At 47.5% G+C, this 17,324-nt stretch overlaps 1 protein-coding gene across 8 annotated transcripts in view; it reads left to right on the forward strand.

Moving 5' to 3' along the window:
- Positions 1–16,169, forward strand: part of SEC31A (SEC31 homolog A, COPII component) — a 31,817-nt gene extending 15,648 nt beyond the window's left edge. The window contains exons 17-28 of one of the 8 annotated variants that reach the window (XM_088531642.1): positions 431–576; positions 1,556–1,729; positions 1,966–2,139; positions 4,443–4,535; positions 5,071–5,200; positions 6,183–6,539; positions 9,029–9,076; positions 10,801–10,859; positions 12,220–12,492; positions 12,716–12,835; positions 15,209–15,280; positions 15,575–16,169. In XM_088531642.1, coding sequence (XP_088387768.1) covers positions 431–576; positions 1,556–1,729; positions 1,966–2,139; positions 4,443–4,535; positions 5,071–5,200; positions 6,183–6,539; positions 9,029–9,076; positions 10,801–10,859; positions 12,220–12,492; positions 12,716–12,835; positions 15,209–15,280; positions 15,575–15,754 — 1,826 coding nt within the window. In that variant the 3' untranslated portion in view covers positions 15,755–16,169. The remainder of the gene's footprint in view (positions 1–430; positions 577–1,555; positions 1,730–1,965; positions 2,140–4,442; positions 4,536–5,070; positions 5,201–6,182; positions 6,540–9,028; positions 9,077–10,800; positions 10,860–12,219; positions 12,493–12,715; positions 12,836–15,208; positions 15,281–15,574) is intronic. The other 7 variants (XM_088531643.1, XM_088531645.1, XM_088531644.1 and 4 more) reach the window with 7 other exon arrangements.
- The last annotated feature ends 1,155 nt before the right edge of the window (positions 16,170–17,324 follow it).

Consider the following 17,324-nt stretch of genomic DNA (forward strand, 5'->3'; position numbering starts at 1 on the left):
AGATGGGCCTGAGTTTTGACTGTGCTATGCACAGCTGCCAGTCTCCTTTGAGGCAGGGAGCAGTTTGGAGAGCCTCTGCCTGAGATAGTAGAAATGTTGCAGAGCAGCATTTGCCTCTTCTCTCGTGAGAGCATTTTGACCCTTGGGAAAGGAGACACAGATTCTGCAGTAGATGAGTTGCAGGACTGACCCTGTCTCTGCAGACACGGTTGGTTTAGGGAGCGTTTTGGAGGGGTCTATCCCCGCTGCAGCACAAGGGGTACCTGAATGCTGGCCACATTCCCTGACCCTGCTCAGAGCCACTTTGTGCTTTGTGAACGTACCCTAAGACACGGACCAAGCACCAAAAGGTGAGAAAGTGTAGAAAAAGTGCTGAAGAAACCCAGCAAGTGTGGGGTGACTCACGGTATCTTCTTTGCATTTTGTCTAGATCTCCTGGGTAACAGGCTGGAGAGTGAGGGTGACAGCCTGCTGCAGACGCAAGCTTGTCTCTGTTACATTTGTGCTGGCAACGTGGAGAAGCTGGTTGCCTGCTGGACCAAAGCTCAGGATGGAAACAGCCCCTTGTCCCTTCAGGTTGGTATTTGTGTGCAGAGAGATGCTGGGAGTAGCGTAACACACAGGGATCATTTGACATAGTACTGGCAACAGTTAATTCCAGAGAATAACTTTCTCAAGTTTCTCCTGAGGGTTTTAGGGGGGTTGTATCTAGGGGGGTTGATTTCCTGCAGTGAAGTATGTTGCATATAGGTAGTATTTTGGGAGAAGAGAAGAATTGGTAATAGTATGATGAAGCAATTTCTGAATAATTTCTTTTTATAATAGCATTTTAGTTTCTTCCATCTATTCAGGGCCTCTGAAGGGTCAGTTTTAGAAAGTCCTTCAGGTAATGCTACCTGACAGTGCTCTGTCCCTTTGGTACTGGAGTAGCAACTGGAGTAATTTGAATTTTATGTTATCTGAAAATAGCACAACTTGGCAACAGATTGGCTCTTGTTTTTGGGAGCATGGAAGGAAAATAAGATATGGAGGATTTCTGGTGAATATCTGAAAGACTGTCTTAGTACTTAGAGACAGAAAACTGTCCACAGCTCTAAAGGAGCTTCCTTTTTACTTCAGATCCTTTTTACTTCTGTTAGCTTGGCTTTACCCACTAAAATGCTAGGAAGGAACAGGAGGTGCCTAAGGTGGGAGTAAGAGCTGTTGTGGTGGGAGTGATGCTCTTGCCAAATATTTTACAAAAGAGTATTCTTTTGGAGAGCATGCATATTGCTGCTAGGGCCCCAAAATCTTGGTTATTTGAACTTCTTGTGGCTTTGAGCTATACACAACACATTGGCTTAGGCAGGAGGCACTGGTGGTTGGTTGCTCTTCTGTCATCCCACTCGCTGGGAAAGCGATAACTGGACTGTAACTGTCCATGTGTTTGGTTTGGCCTTTTCATTACCAGAGCCAAGTCTGCTAGTGCAGACCCAAGGAGCAGCCGATATAGCGCTTAGCCTGCGACTGCTTTGCCTCCTTGTCCTCATTCTGTCTCCTCATTCTCCTCTTCCAGGACTTAATAGAGAAGGTTGTGATTCTGCGCAAAGCCGTGCAGCTCACCCAGGCCGTGGACCCTAGCGCTGTGGGAGCCCTCCTGGCCGAGAAGATGAGCCAGTACGCCAGCCTGCTGGCCGCGCAGGGCAGCCTTGCTGCAGCCTTGACGTTCCTCCCCGCAGACACCAGCCAGGTGTGTGACCCCTTCTTTTTGCCCTTTGCTTGTCTGTCTTAACAGGCTTGCTTCAAGCAGAGATCTGTGTAGTGCCGTTAGGCTGCAGAACTGCTCTTGAAACACTCCTCAGGATGCCAAGGGTCAGGCTGTTTGCCTTGCCTGAGACGCCCTCGCTACAAATGGCGGGGTTTGCAGGCTGCCTGGGTGGCAGGCCGCACGGTTGACCTTCCCTTGCTGTGCTCTCCTGTTTGCAGCCAAACATAGTGCTGTTACGGGACAGGCTTTGCAGAGCCCAAGGGGAGCTCGCAGTGGGCCAGGAGGCCCCGAAGGCACCGTATGAGAGGCAGCCAGTGACCAAAGCAAGAGCTGGTGCTGTGCCTGGACAGATGCCAGCACCCCAGGCTCCAGCCCAGCAGTATTACCAACAGGTAAGTGGGGTGAGGGGGGACCTTGTGCTTGTTTTTAGGAAAATGATGGATAGAACAATCGCTTTTCCTTTCTCTTGATCTGAGCTGTGAGTGTATGACAACCACCGAGAACCTTGTGGGCAGAATTAATTTGTGCCTCAAGGGAGGCTCCTCCAGAATCATCTTTGAAACCCCTTGTTAAGTGGCCTGGCTCTGCAGAGCAGTTTTCTCCCTCTTTTTTAATGAGAATGTTGTAGTTTTCTGCCGGGTAGAAGTTGCATGTGAGGAGCAGTAGCAAACTCGAGGCGGTTGTTGCTGGGGTGGCCTGCTGTAAAAGCCACCTCCCAGGGCCTGAGCAGAGCTGCACGTGAGCTATGCTGAGACAGCGAGATGGTGAGCACGGGGCTAGCGAGCTGGAGGGCCTGCAGGAAGCAAGAAGAGAAATGAGGAGGGCAGATGCCCTTGTTCCTTGGCCAGCCCGAGGACAGCGCAGCGTCACACAGGGAGACGCTGTTGGGCACTGGAGCATGGTGTGCAACCTGGCTGCGTGTCCACTTCCAAAACCTTGCCAAGTCCTTAAGCTGCTCAGCTGAGTCCCAGATACCACTGGCCTTTTTGTGTCCAAGGGCTCAGGGCTGGGTTTTTTTGGGAGAGCAGAAGTGTCAGTGATGGGGACGTTGTCCTTGCACAGAGGAGACAGACACAAGTTGTCAGTGCTGCCCTTCAAATACTGCTTACCAGAAAAAAGTGGTGCAGGAAGAAAAACACATAGTTGAGAAGTGGTGGTGGAGTTGGTTCTTTGCCACTCTCTATCAATGGTTGTGGCTGCCTTCACTGGGATGCCTTTACCTGCTCTGCAGGGTGTTGACAAGGTAGATTTCAGAAGGACCAAAACCTCCATCCCATGCTTGGAGCATTACCTTGCTAACTAACACCATTATATCTGATGTTAAACGTATCATTACCAATAGTTGTCTGAGCTCTTTTTTTCTGTCTCTGACCTTCCTTCCTGTGACCAATGAATTGCATTTGGAAATGATGCTCTTTAAGGGCAGTATCTCCTTCCTCTTTGTGGAGAAAACAGCTTTCCTCTAGATGGCATCATCTTAACAGTGCTTTTGGAATATCCATTTCACATTTTCCTACCATTTTAGAAACACCTCAAGTTATTTAAGTAAGCCTTGCACCTGACAGAAAGCCCAGGTGTGATACAGACCTGTGAGCACCCTGCGTGTGAGTAGCTGCCTGTAAAGTCAAGATCTGGAGAGGGTATCAGCTTCTTCCAACTTAAGGCAGCATTTGCTTAATTGCTGCCCCAAATAGGAACATGTTCTGAAACTTCAGTTTCCTTTTGTTATGGATTTTTTGCACAGTATTTTTAGTTGGAAGAGAGCAAGTATCAAAGGAAAAGGCAGAGTCATTTAAATCACTCCAGTGAGGAGAGTTACGTGGACATCGACAGCCGCTGTTCACTGCAGCATTAGGCTGACCCCACACAGTGTTAGAAATGGGTGCACTGAAGTGAGCCCGGGCCTCGGGGCTGTGACTTTGCCTCTGCCTTTGCCACAGTGGGGGTGTCAGTGTCCTCTTAGTGTTCTTGGCTGCAGAAGGTCCCTTGGTGTTCATCCCATTGCCTGGCCCGGCTCTCCCCCACCCCGGGATGTCGGCACTGCGGGGATTAGCCTTCCGTTCCATCAAGTGCCAAGAGCTGAAAGGGCTTCGGGGGACAAATAAGGGTTAGCAAAGGAGGCATCTGATAGCCAGCAAGGGGCTGTGCACACCTGCAGGGTGTCATTAAAAAGATGCTGGTGAGAGCACTGTTTTTGTAGATTCCATCTTTTTTAATAGACCTTAAGATTCAGACCATGCTTGTGCCAGGCAGTATGTTTGATTTCAGCACAGGACATGGAGTTCATAAGTGGTGGTTTGCTGCCTACTGTGCAGGAGCTTGGGGGCGGGGGTGGAACTTCCACAGCATTTAGGAAAATGTGGTACCAGAGAGCTGGGTACCAGCCGTGTCATGGCAGAGCTGGCTTCCTGGCACGCCTAACACTGCACTTGCTCCATGGCCTGGAATAGCTGCCCCTTCCCTGTGCTTGGCCTTCACTCTGCGAGTCACCCAAGTCTCAGTGCACAGTGATTGAATCTGTCTTGAATCCACTTTTCCTACAGCAATTTGATTTTATGGCTGCATTAGAAGTCCCAGCATGCTTTTTTTTTTTTTTTTTTTTGCATTTTTACCTCTTTGCCTCGCACTTCGTGATACCCAATAGACTTTTGGATTGTTTTGTTTTCCATGATTGGTATTTCTTTGTTCAATTCAGGTTAGAATTGCCCCTACTGTCACTACCTGGAGTAACAAAACTCCTACTGCCCTTCTCAGCCATCCTCCTGCAGGCTGTCCCTGTGACACACAGGTATAACCTTCATTATTCCTCTCTGTGAGCCTCTGCTTTGCTCTGTGCCCCACGCTAAGTGCCCAGACTCTGAAAAGCCCTGTGCCAACTGAGCTCCACAGTTATTGCCCCGCCGTAGGGTACTTGGAGCGCAATGAGACTAGTTGGTCCTTTCCTCTTTCTCTCTGAAGTCGGAAGTGTCATGATTTAAGTCCCTAAGCTGAAAGCTGTGGCTGGCAGGGCTGTCTCCGACACGCCGAGTAACACAGTGCTGCGCAAGAGCCTCCTCCTTGGGCAGGGAGTTGCCTGATCCTCTGCTCCTGAAACCATGCGTGACACCTCTGTGCTTCACTGTCGTGCAGGGCACAAAGTTGGATGTCCAAAGGCAGCAGGATTGTTGGAGCTCTTCATCCCTGTGTGGATGGCCATTAAAGGGGATGGGGTTTTAGGCCTTGAATTGGGAGCTGGTCATTCAGTTCTGCTTCTGCACTGTGTTGCTGTTACCACTAAATCCTCTTCTCTCCCCCTCTCTTTTTACTGTAATCTTGTTTCTCAGGGAGACAACCCACCTCCTCCAGGGTTCATCATGCCAGGTGCTGTCAACCCCACCATGCCCCCTCCGCCAACCTCCTCTTCCAATTACAACATGTACCTGCAGCCAGGGGCCCGACCACCGTACCCACAGAGTAAGTAGCAGCAGCACCCGTCTCGCACAGGTGGGCCAGCCTTGGCCCCCTTTCCCAGGGAAAGCCAGTCACGTCTATGGGATTTGGAGGGTTTAAATCACACCAGTTCTGTGTCTTGGGCAGGAGAACTCTCCTTACTTCTTCCAAGGGATTTTGCTTCTCAGTGGGGACCAGATGTCAGACACCATCTGTCAGCAGCTGCCTTCATAGATGAGGAGTCTTCCAGCCAATAAGAGACTCCTCAAATTCGAGCCCCCTTGTAAGCTGCATTAGGGCCAAAGCCCCAGATGAGTCCTGGAACAATGGTACAGAGCTGGCAAGCAGGCACCCAACTTGTCTGTGTGTGTGGGCCTGTCCAATTCTCGTGGGGAGTCTCTCAGGAAGGGAGTGGGGTTGAGGAGGAAAGGAGGGATCGGGGCAGTGGTAGAGATAAGCTAGGAAGGGGACTGTGCACAAGCTTGGTTAGAGCACAAGCGTGGAAGTACACACAGAAGTTAGGATAAAATGTTCAAGGGCACAGATGGTCGGAGAAGAGTCAGGGAAGTTGAGCCTCAGAGCCCGCTGTGATATCACACCAAATTCCAGAGGCTGGCATTCACTTCTTTGGTGTGGAGTTTATCCTGGTGCCTGTCTGCAGCAGGCATTTTTCCTCCTGGATACAGCACTGTGAGATTGCAGTGTTGCAAAAGAACACACCCCAGAGCAGCAGTACCTCCAACGCTGCCCTGAGAGGTGGCTGGAGGCAATGAGGCCAGGGAGAGAAGCAAGTCCTTGTGGCCAAAGCAGTCTTTTCTCCATATCCCTGCTCCTCCAGTGGAGGTTTGCGACAATTCTCCAAGTGCAAATGGGGCTGTAGGAGTGGGACCTGGACAACCAGCTGTAGGGGGAAAAGTTACAGGAGAGGAGGAGGGTCAGGTGATGAAGGAAGCAGAGAGAGATGACTGAGGTACTGACCGAATCTCTTTTTTCTCCCCCTCTGTAGCGTATCAGTCCACACAGCCGTACTCTTTCGGAACGGGGGGACCAGCTGTCTATCAGCCTCAGCAGCCTGTTGCTCCTTCTGCTTCAGCCTCTTACCCTAATGCTACCCTGAGCCCTACCCCTCCATACTTACCATCTGCCCCTTCCCATGCCGTGCCCTCCCCGCTGTACCCGGGGCAGCCTCAGCCCTCTCCAACCGGCTTGAATCCGGCCTCTCCCTTCCCTCTGCCTCCTTCTGGTGCCTCCTTTCAGCATGGCAGGCCAGGACCTCCAGCAACTACTGTGGCTTATGCATTACCTACAGGACCAACAGGTACTCTGCCTGCAGCCAGTGATGTTCCTGCATCCCAGAGAACAGGTCTGCGCTTGACCGGGGGGAGGGCAAGCAGGGAAGGGAGAGCGTTGTGCTTGCTCACTCGGGGTTGTGTGTGCATGTATTTTCTCCTCGTGAATGCTCCACAATAAGTTTGCTTGTGCTTGTAGGGTAATTCACAGCATTTCTAAAACATGAGCCATCTTTTCTCTGCATCCGGAGGTAACGCAGCTCGATTGCTGCAGCAGCCCAGGCAGTCGTGTCTCTAGGAGTCAGATCTTGCTGTGGACACAGAGCCTCTGTCTTGCCTAAGAGCCGGTGCTACAGCACCATGTTGTTCTGAGATTATCATTTACTGTTGATGGATGGTGACACAAAATCCTGCCTTCTCTTGCAGAATGGTTTTGTAAATATAAAATTCCTCCAGGCAACTCCACTTCGTAAGAGGCAGGTCATGCCCTGGGTTTGCTGCATATTTAATTCAAAAAGCATTTTCTGTGCAATCACCTAACTTTCATTATTTTTTTCCCTAACCACTAGTGTTATGGGATTTACTGTAGCTGTGAATGTTTTAAAGATGGTTGGAAGTGATTTAGAAATGTTTTTACATGGCCTCTATCCTGTTGTTAATTTAAAGCATGAGCATGCCTGTAAGAGCACACTGCCGAGGTGAGGACTTCTCATAACCGTTTGCTGTGGTCCAGGGACCTTGCTCACAACAACAAACCTGTATCTGCCTTAGCAGCCTTCAGTTCCAGCCAGTTTGGAAACAGTAGCCTTGAATATGTCATGCCAGGGAGGAATTATGAACAGCCCCATTGTACACATGAGCTTTATAGCCAGGTGGTCCAGCTGGAGAGCCAAGGATGACTGCATCTGGGAGTAGGGAAAAAATTAGCCAGTGTTTGAGGGGTGTTTGAGGGACAGGGTCTCTGCTGCTAGGCATTAAAGACTGGGACTTCTCCTGACTCCATGTGATAGGGCCCATATAACTTATATCTCTATCAGAGGGATTATTAAAATGGGTAGAGGAAGAGTTTTTGGCAAGTTTTCTAAGCCTGACAAGTGGGGCAGCACATTATAATGCAGACAGCATTGCTTCTGTACTTTCAAATAAATGCAAGGAGTAAGAAAATGGTTCTTTCTTATCCACTTTACTACTGTATTTGTGTCACTGGTGGCACATGTGCAATAAGAGTGGAGCAACAGGACCCAACTGGCACTCGGAGTAGTAAGGCACTCTGGTTTGGGCAATAGTAATTGAGGACTGGCCTTATGTGCTTGCATTTTGCAAGCAAGTGTGACGAGAGGGCAGCCCATGCCAATGTCAGCATTGGCCTCAAACCAGGGTGGGATCCGTGTACTCAGGCCACTGAAACACGACTATGCAGCTGAGAGGGGTATCTAGACAGAGCCAAGTGCACCCTTCGTGCCATACAGATTTTGCATGACTCCTTGGAAAGGTCATGTAAACAAGAAGAGCAAAAACTTGCTCTTAAATACTATGGTATATGCTATGCTATCTATATATGCTATGCTATCTTTCAGGGACATTAGGTCACTTAAAGGCACCTTTATATATGATTATATAGAGCTTGCACAAATCTATAGGTGTGAGTGGGTGTTAACCTGTGGCTCTCTGTGCTCTGGTGCAGAGCACAGTTATGCTCACCTTGGCTTTGAGCTGTTGTGCTTCTGTGTGCCACGAGGGTCTGGTGGGGGAGCATGATGTTCATTTTGCAAATGGGACCCATTAAATTTGGGGGAAGAAAAAAATGGGGAGTTTGAAGTCTTGGAAGCATCTGGCCATTAGCATAGTATGCTGCTCAAGATGTACTTCTAGAGCTGGTTTTCTGTTATTTTCCTTGTGTGTTTTTGTTTCTTTGCAAATGTATATAGAAAGGAGTCCTTGGAGCTTCCATCAGTCACTAAGCCCACATTTAATTTGATTTAACCAACCTTTCTCCCTTGAGCAACAGAAGAGCCTTGAAGCAAAGAGACTGGAAAAAGAAGCCCAAATTAGCAAGTGTTTTGTCTGCAATGGGAAGAAGCAGAGAATGTGCAGAGGTGTCCCTGCTTGAGCAGGGGGTTGGACTAGATCTCTAGAGGTCCCTTCCGACCTCAGCCATTCTGTGATTCCGTGTAATTCAGTGAACCTACTTTGAACAGTTTTCCATTAGAGAGCATCATATCTTGTTTGAAATAGCAATAGCCCAGACATGAGTTGAGAGAAGTGTTGGTAGCAGACCTAAAAATGCATTAAAACCACCCCAGAGACTGGAGTATTCCCCAGTACTTACCTCATCCTGCTGCTTCTCCTCTTGGAAGTGGCAGAGTGTTCTTGTGCCTTGCCTTTTGGCTTTGCGTGTTGCTTTGAGCGGGCAAGCTGCCTTCTCTCGCAGGCGTGAGGCTTCTCTGTGAACGCGACGTTTCTGCCACGCTGGGTGCAGGTGCTAATTAAAAAAGTACGGTCAGGCTGTTCTAGTTTTTAAACAACAACTGTTTTCTAGCTCTCTTTGCATTTTTATCTGCAGAAAACCTGCCAACTCAAGACCAGGCCTCTCCTTTGCTGGGTGAACTAGGTACCGCCTAATGTGAAAATTATTGCAGCCACTACATGAAATTAATCGAACAAACATCAGTAATGCATGTGTTCTTCAGAGAACATTAAATGCAATGCTGTTTGCCAATTACAATTTAATCAAATCAATTTTAATGCCTTAATTGAAACCAATAACAACATATTTGGAGTTTTTAACCACAGAAACAAAAGCTGGTTTTCCTTTTTTTTTTTTTTTATTTTTTTTTCTCTCCTCCTTCCCTCAAGGCAAATTATTCCAAGAAATTAATTAATTAACAGCAACAGTGCAGGAGGTTTTCCGTAATGTATTTTTATTATCAGCACTGCAGAAATAGTAAATATTTTGGGAAGGAGTGTTGTGGATAGCGCAGGGTAGTGTTCCTGAGGCAAATGACTGTCAGGAGATGGCACTGCCTTTTGTTAATGAGAAATCAGATGTGAAAGGGGTTTTATTTACTTTTTTTTTTTTTTTTTTTTTTTTCTCATTTACCCCTCTAGAATATTCTGGATATGGAGCTTGTTTAAAAAAAGCTCAGGAACGAATGAAATTTCAGGCCAAGCTAATTCTACAGTGATGTTGCCGTCTGCCATATAAAGTGCATTTATCATTTGCTAAGTGAAAAACACTGTGGTAAAAAAGTCCATTGAGTGGGGATTTGGGTTTGTTGGCTTTCTGTGGCTTTGTGCAGTAAATCCTGATTACTTGGCAAGGCTGCCGTAATGCCAACCTGAAAATGCTGTGATTCCAAGTACATGGGCTCCGGGACGAGATGGGAGCCATTTCTAACGCACTAACTTGAGCTTTGTGGGTGCAGATCTTGCAGACACACACACAGTATTGCTCTTCCTTAGAAGAGCTCAAAGGCTTCTTACAAGGAAACCATCCCAGGCTGCCTGGAAGCAATTCTGCACAGATGTTCTCCTTTCACCTTCCTGTTTCATACGAATTGGCCTTTGTGCAGAGAACTCGGCTGCCCCACAGCTCTGCTCTGCACTTGGCACACGAAGCCCTCGCAAAGCTGAGGGAGTTGACCAGGGAAACCTGCTTTGTGGCTCCTTTGTGTCTCAAGGGTGGCTGGGGGAATCAGGCTACAACCATTCAAATCTCCTGTTGCCTTTTTGCCTCTTTTTTTCTGCGTTCTCTGTGTTGCTGGGATCACGGCGCTTCCTAACACAAAAAGCTCTCGCCGCGTCCAATCACTGCAGCAGCACTCGGGAGGTGATCCCCACTCGCTGGTGATCCCCACAGTTCCCAAGGTCCCTGCTGCTGATAATTGTTTATGATTAAATTAGCAATCATGTAAAAGCAGTTCAGCAAACAGTGCTGGTTTTTCTAACATAAGGATTTGGGGATATGGGTTGGGGGGTATATTTATGTATATGTAGCTGTCTGTTGAACAGAGTTGCATTTTGGCTGTGATGGGCAGCTTGCTTGCCTTTGCAGTCCTCTTGAAAACGCTTCTCCAGCGAGAGAAGAGGTTGCTCAATTGGTTTTTCCCACTTGCTCATAGGAACTTAACTTGGTGGATGCCAGAAGGGTGGTGTGTGTAGGAGAGAGAGACACAGCACTGTGGATTTGATTGCTGGGGCTTCAGGTGACCCTGGCCAGCTCAGGGGCCGGGCAAGTGTGAAACCTCCGATGGTAGCACCAGGGTGCAGTGCAAAACTTGGCCCTTCCCCTCCTTCAAGATATTGATGGTCTCTTTTTTTCCTGTTGTGTTGCAGGGCCTCAGAATGGCTGGAACGACCCTCCTGCTCTGAACAGAGCTGCCAAGAAGAAGAAGGTACTCTAGGAAGCTCTGTTTCATCACAGTTGAGCCTTGTCCTGGGGAATTTGATGAGGGTTAGCAGCAAGCAAAACCTGTGCTTCACTAACAGAAATGGCCTTAGTGCCTTTCCAGTATGCAACATCTTCTTCAAAATATTTAAGCTCTAAAGAGACGGTGGCTTTTTGGTGAAGTTGTTTTTAGTGGCAACATTGATCCTGATTTGGGGGGGAAAAAAACACCTTGGGCTATTTTAATCTGCAGTCAAGCAGATGAGTTTGTAGATAAAATACCCAAGCAAAATGACGGGGCTGTGCAAATTGTTACAGATTACTGACTTGGCTGGAGCTGAAAGCCGTTTATCCTGATGGAGGGTCTGACCCTGGGAGATGTGGTGAGAGTAAGACAATTTTCATGGAGTTGAGTGAAAAAGCCTCAGACTGCAGCAGGGCATAGTAGTTGGGGATGTTTGACCCAGAGCAGAGGGAACCTGTTTGTTCCCTAGGATGTTTTAGCCTAGAATATTTCCAGAGCAGTGTTGCCTGCTCCTCTCTAAGCCTAGTGTGTTTGGGAAGAGGAGAATAAGTGAGCTGGGAACTTGATAAAAATCCTTCTGGAAACAGTGTCTGCTACTGCTATATGTTTGTGAGAGCTGTGGCATCTGCCGTAGTGAAGCGTTGAGGGTAGTTTCCTCTCTGTGTGAGGAATCCTGTTGTTTGTCCTGTGGCTCTGTTGAGCATTTAACAACCCCTACCACCACCATCAGAAATGTTTGTGTGTTTCCCTTAGGTTCACTGTGTGAGGGGATGGGTTTAGGCAATTATTAAATGACTCAAGACATCTACATTGCTAGCCAGAGCAGTATTTTCAACTGTTTTCCTCCTAAGAACTTATTATTCACCATGCACAAATCTACTGCTGTGATTCATTGCTTTTATAACTGTCGGTGTAACAGGAGTACTTTTCTTGCTGTCCAAGCTACTATTTTAATTCAGGCATCATTGATTCAGCGTAGCATTCAGTGCCATGTAATCTTTTTTCTTTCCGTGCACAGAGAAATGTGCAAGTTCCCATGGGAGTCGTTCCTTTTGTTTTGATGCCTCTATGCCTTTGAACACACCAGCATCTTACCTAGTCATCTCTCCTCTTTACAAAACATTTTGCTGTATCCAAAATGCTCATGTGTAAAGACCGACAGACACCAGGTTCTGGTCGCTTTGCTTTGTAAAGCCTGGGGCTCAGCTCTGTGCCTGGCTGAACTCAAGTTGGGAAGACAGACCGGTCAGTGGGAGCTAAGAGTTGTGCTCTGCTGGGAGTTGCGGTGCTGCTGTGATGGCAGGATGAACACACTTGGGTTTGTGTTTTCTTATTCCCCCAGGTCCCCGATAACTTTATGCCCCCGGTTCCCATCACTTCCCCCATCATGAACCCGCTGGCGGATCCGCAGTCTCAGATGCAGCAGCCTCCAGCTCCAGCAGCACCCGTGGGTGCTCCCAGCTTGCAGCCCGCACACCTGCCTGTGGGGCAGCCTGTGCTGCAGGGCCCCTACCAGCCTGCTCCCCAGTCCCTGGGGCCAAGCATCGTGCCTCCTGCTGTCTCCAAAACCAGCACAGAGGGAGCCCCCGGAGCCCCAATCGGCAATGCCATCCAGGTAACCTACCTCCCATGCTACTGGTTTCGTTCTGTACATCAGCAAAGCCTTGTGGGCTTGCATCCTCTTGGCCAGGCATAGAATAGAAGAACCTCTTGTACTTGCTTGAGGCCTTGTCCACCTCCACACACCTACATGGAGGGGGAATTGGGCCAAGCTGTAGTTTAAAACTACATGGAGTCATAGAATGGCCTGGAAAAGCCTCCACCATTCTGTTTTATAGCACGTCCAGGCACTGCCAACAGAGAAGATTACCAAGAAGCCTATCCCTGAGGAGCACCTGATCCTGAAGACCACGTTTGAAGCTCTCATCCAAAGGTGCCTGATGTCTGCCTCAGACCCGGTAGGTCTTGGCAGCGTGCCTGCAGTAGGCCTGCGTTCAGGTGAACGTCCTGCTGCTCACCCAGCTATCACAAACTCTGCTGCTGGGGATACTCCTGTCTAGAAATGGATAGCAAAGCTATATGCACTTCGTGTTTAAGCTTATTTTGAGTCTGAGCATAGCCTTGCTGACAGCCCAGCTCTCTGAGGATGTTGACTGAGGGTCATTTTCGTGCTTTTAAAGTCTTCATGTGGAGAGGAGGATGCTTCTGGCACAGAGGAGATTGGTCATGTCAGCCCGTCACAAACCCCCACCGGTGCAGCCCTTCACTGCCCTCTCCTAATGAGGGCTGGAGCTGGTTGGGGTTGAGCTGCAACACAACTGCTAGAGCTGGACGGGATAACCATTCCCTGTGACAGGCAGGTTCTGGAAACGAGCCATCCATTTCCAAGCTTCTCCTCTTTTTTCCAGTGGCTGGTAAATAACACCCTGCCCTGAGCACGGATGTCGTCTGCTCAGTGCTCGCAGGCTGAAGGGCTGCTGGTGAAAGGCAGGATAGTGGTCCTCAGAGGACTCTGCGCCGCGTGTGCATGGTGAGCAGCACAGACTTTGCGCTCCTTCTTTTGCTACGAGGAGCTGAGCTGTTGGCGGGCTCTGTGGCAGCACAGCCATAGGCTGGCTCTGCAGTGTCATTTTGGTTACATTTCCTGTACCGTTCCAGCTGGCTCTGTAGCTTCCACTCAAGGTGGGCATATACTTGGACCACCTTTTCCCTTTGGGTGCCAGCTCACTAGTTTATTCCTGGATCCACCCTGTGCTCTTTTGCCAAAGCTTCTTGGAGGCTGTGGGTGATTTTGACATAGGCTCTGCACAGTTCAGTAGTGTCTGATTGCTCAAAAGCTCTTTTTTAAAGAATACCCTACAAAGCAGTGGTTTAGAAGTCAGGTGCTGTACAGACCTTGGGGCTGCCTCTTCCTGTGAAAGTGTTTCTCCCCCTCCTCCCAGGCAACCAGCACTCAATGGAGACAACGCTGCTCTGTTCGCACTGTCTTCATCGAGGTTGCTTTTCTACTGTACCAACACTGTTTGTTTCCTTGCTTATTGTTAACGTGCTCTGGTCTGCTTAGGCTGGGCGAGCGTATCCAGGTACACAGCAATGAGAAGTGCTGCCCTGGCTGTAGGTGTCAGCATGTATAGACACACCCTCAGTTGCTGTATGCCAAAGGGGAAAGCTATGCTATGAAAGGTGCTGCAGCACAGGGGCTGGAACAGGAAGCAGAGGGCCAGGACAAAAAACTACCTGCGCTTTTTCCGTCTAATTTCCTCTTCTTGAGGAGGTTTCTTGCTGTTCAGTGGACACATTTATTTCTCTTCCCTTGACCTGTCTGTAAAATGACCTGTCACAGGCTTAGAAACAGTTGTCCTCAAGTCGTGTAACTGAGAGTTAGTCCAAAAGGCTGCATCTTAAATGCTTCTCCTGGGCTACTTTTTCCTTCCTTGCCTCAGTCCATTGGCAGCATCAGTATCACTCAAGAGACTTCTCCACATAGTCTGAAACATCCAAAGGCTGTATTCCCCCCGTGCCTTTTGCCACATTGCCCCTATGCCTTCCCTAATATCTGGCACAGCACAGAGCCACCAGCCTGTCCTCACACCTGAGGAGCGTCTCTTAGACTTTCCATTTTTGGTCTCTGCCATGATTTAATCCGGGGAAAGTTTTGAGTAGCCAGAGGAAGTAGTGCTACTTAAGTCAAAGTGGGTTGATGTGTGTGCTGATTTAAGAGGAAGTTCCAATACCCATATGTACTGATGCCCTTTTTAATGCTGTTGGCCTTCTCTTTGGTTTTGTTTCTGTAATGGTACTCAGGATGATTTTAAATACTGTCTTTTTTTATTCTAGTTGTTTTGGAGTAAAACCTGCTATCTCTGTTTGTAAGAACAAGTGAATGAAAAAATATAAATAGAATTTGCTCTAAATGACTGAGTTTTATATATTCATTTTTCAGGACTGCAGGTGGCCTTAAGTACCGAGTGGCCTTGCTGGCTGTTTAATTCCAACTTCTATCCAACAAATAAACAGTACTTTCCAGTTAAGCACGGAGGCCAATTTCCTTTTGCAGTCTGTACTACACTGGTCATATCAGACGTGCCACTGAGTTTTGCAAATGCCTGGTAGCTTTTGGGATATACCTCACAAGTTTTACTATTCTGTAGGTAGGTAGAAGTGTCATCTCTCCTAGCAACATCAAGAATGAGAAGTATGTGTTAGGAAAAGGAAAAGGATGTTGACGAAGGAGTTGTGTTGTTCGGGTCATTTTGCAATTAAATCATTTACCACTGAGAACAGTGAAATTCAGAATGCTATTCTGATTTCAGTTTATTTTTCTCTTGCAGCAAACCAAGAGGAAACTGGATGATGCAAATAAACGCCTGGAGTTTCTTTATGACAAACTTAGGGAACAGACAGTAAGTTTTGATTTTACATTTTTGCTTAAGCTAATGCAAATCATGGCCCAAAAAGCCATCCATGGATGCAACCCCTCTGATGTGTTGTCCAAGAATGGTAGGTAGCGAAGACTAGACTTAAAAAAAATCTCTGAAAATGTAGAACCTTTGAGGCCCATAGACTTCCCTGCAAGTCAGATGCAGTCAAGTGGGAAGACCCAGGCCCTGCACCTTACTGAGAGGCAGGGGTTTCAAGCCAGGCATGAGTGTGCCAGCCCTTTCTCTTTCTGTTGATCTGACTTGTCTGCCTTGCAGCTCTCTCCAACCATCATTAGTGGTTTGCACAACATTGTGAAGAGCATCGAGACCCGCAACTACATGGAAGGACTGAACATCCACACTCACATAGTCAGCACCAGCAACTTCAGCGAGACCTCTGCTTTCATGCCTGTGCTGAAGGTTGTCCTCACCCAGGCGAATAAATTGGGTGTCTGAAGTCACCCTGCACTTGCAAAGCGTATGACGGTTGCTTTTCCAAAGAAGTGCATTTCTACAGCCAACGTGCAAGAAATGGACCAAACGCTAGTGCTCAGAGCATGTTGCAGTAGAGCGCTGACGAATGGCATTACACTCTCCCTGCAGAAAACGTCTTCTAGAAGGGCCTCGGAGCCGTGGTGCTTTTCATTTTAATCTTTCTGGCCTGAATGATTCTTGTCCACAGGTAGTATATTTAATGGATCATGCCCCGTATTGTCAATTTTTAGATGCATGTTATACTGCTGAACAGCGGCTTTTAATAACAAATATATGTGTTAAAAGAGCAAAATAGATTATGTATCAGACTCTAAAACAAAACTCTTCTTCCTACCCCACCCTTCCATATCCACCAGATTAAAGAGTCTGATCCTGGTATCAGTCTATTTGGTCTTTAATTTTATGAAGCTGCTTGCAGTTCTCTTATAATTTTCATGTTAAATAGCTTAATTTTGCACTGAGGTAGACGAGCAAAATAAATGCTAATGCAATATTTTCAATAAAAGTGGATTGATTAAAGTGTGTCTTCAGGAAGTAAAGCTTGGAGATGCTGAGCCTGTGTCACAGGGAGGCAGCTTTCTGTTGCATCCTCGAGGTAAGGATTTTTCTCAGCATTGATTGAGATGCTACAGCTTTGCCTGCCACAAAGAACTTTATTTTATGTTCGTAGTGAGAGAGTTCCTGCATGGCCACCCCTACAGAAAGCATAGGTATCTAGTATATAAACAAGGTGCAAGTTGTTTTGCAGTCCCCTGAGTTTAGTTCTTTCCAGCTGTGCGACACTGCGCACTGCACGAGTGCACGCTGTGTGGTGAAGTTGCAAGCAGGCTTTTGGCCTGGCTAATAGCAGAGTGGGCTGAGTGCAGCTTTCTCTCTGTATCACAGGTGGAGTTAGTTTCACGTTCTTAAAACTGTAAAGAGTTTACCATGAACAGCAAATATGTGTAGGGAGAACAGCAATTGGAGGAATACCCAATTTAACACAGAATTTGTATTTGTGAGACTTTTTCTACTGTTTTTTTTTTTTTTTTTTTTTTTTTTTTTTTTTTTTGCAAGCTTTCTGAAGTACCCAGGCTGGAGGAACACAAGTTTGTCAGTGCATACTGAAAGTAGTAGTATAAATAACACAGCAAATCATAGCATGATTCAGAGTTTTGTGTTTGTCTGACAGGACAGTTAAATTCTTCCGATGGAGTCAGGCTTCTCCATCTTCTTTCCTTTCCAAAATGGGCTGACCTCATAAGCCTTTATAACAGGAGCAAGTAAAGCAGCAATTGAGAGGTACTTTGAGGAGCTGACAAAACATTCAGTAATTCTCCTAGTGTTCACCAAGGTGCCTACCTGTGAACCAGATAGGCTGTGTTTTGCTCTTGTCATACACAGAAGCTTTTGAAGTTGCCCTACCTTATCTGTCCAAGGGCTTACTGGAAAATCCCTATCTGGCAGGGGGCTGTATTGGCTGCAGTAGCATCTGTGTTGCCACATGCTGAAAGGACTGGTGCAATGAACTTGGGATATCAACCATCTCGGA

The sequence above is a fragment of the Tinamus guttatus genome, unplaced genomic scaffold, assembly GCF_059628265.1.
Source record: "Tinamus guttatus ecotype Peru unplaced genomic scaffold, ASM5962826v1 Tinamus_guttatus_pri_ptg000423l, whole genome shotgun sequence".
NCBI classification, from domain to species: Eukaryota; Metazoa; Chordata; class Aves; order Tinamiformes; family Tinamidae; genus Tinamus; species Tinamus guttatus.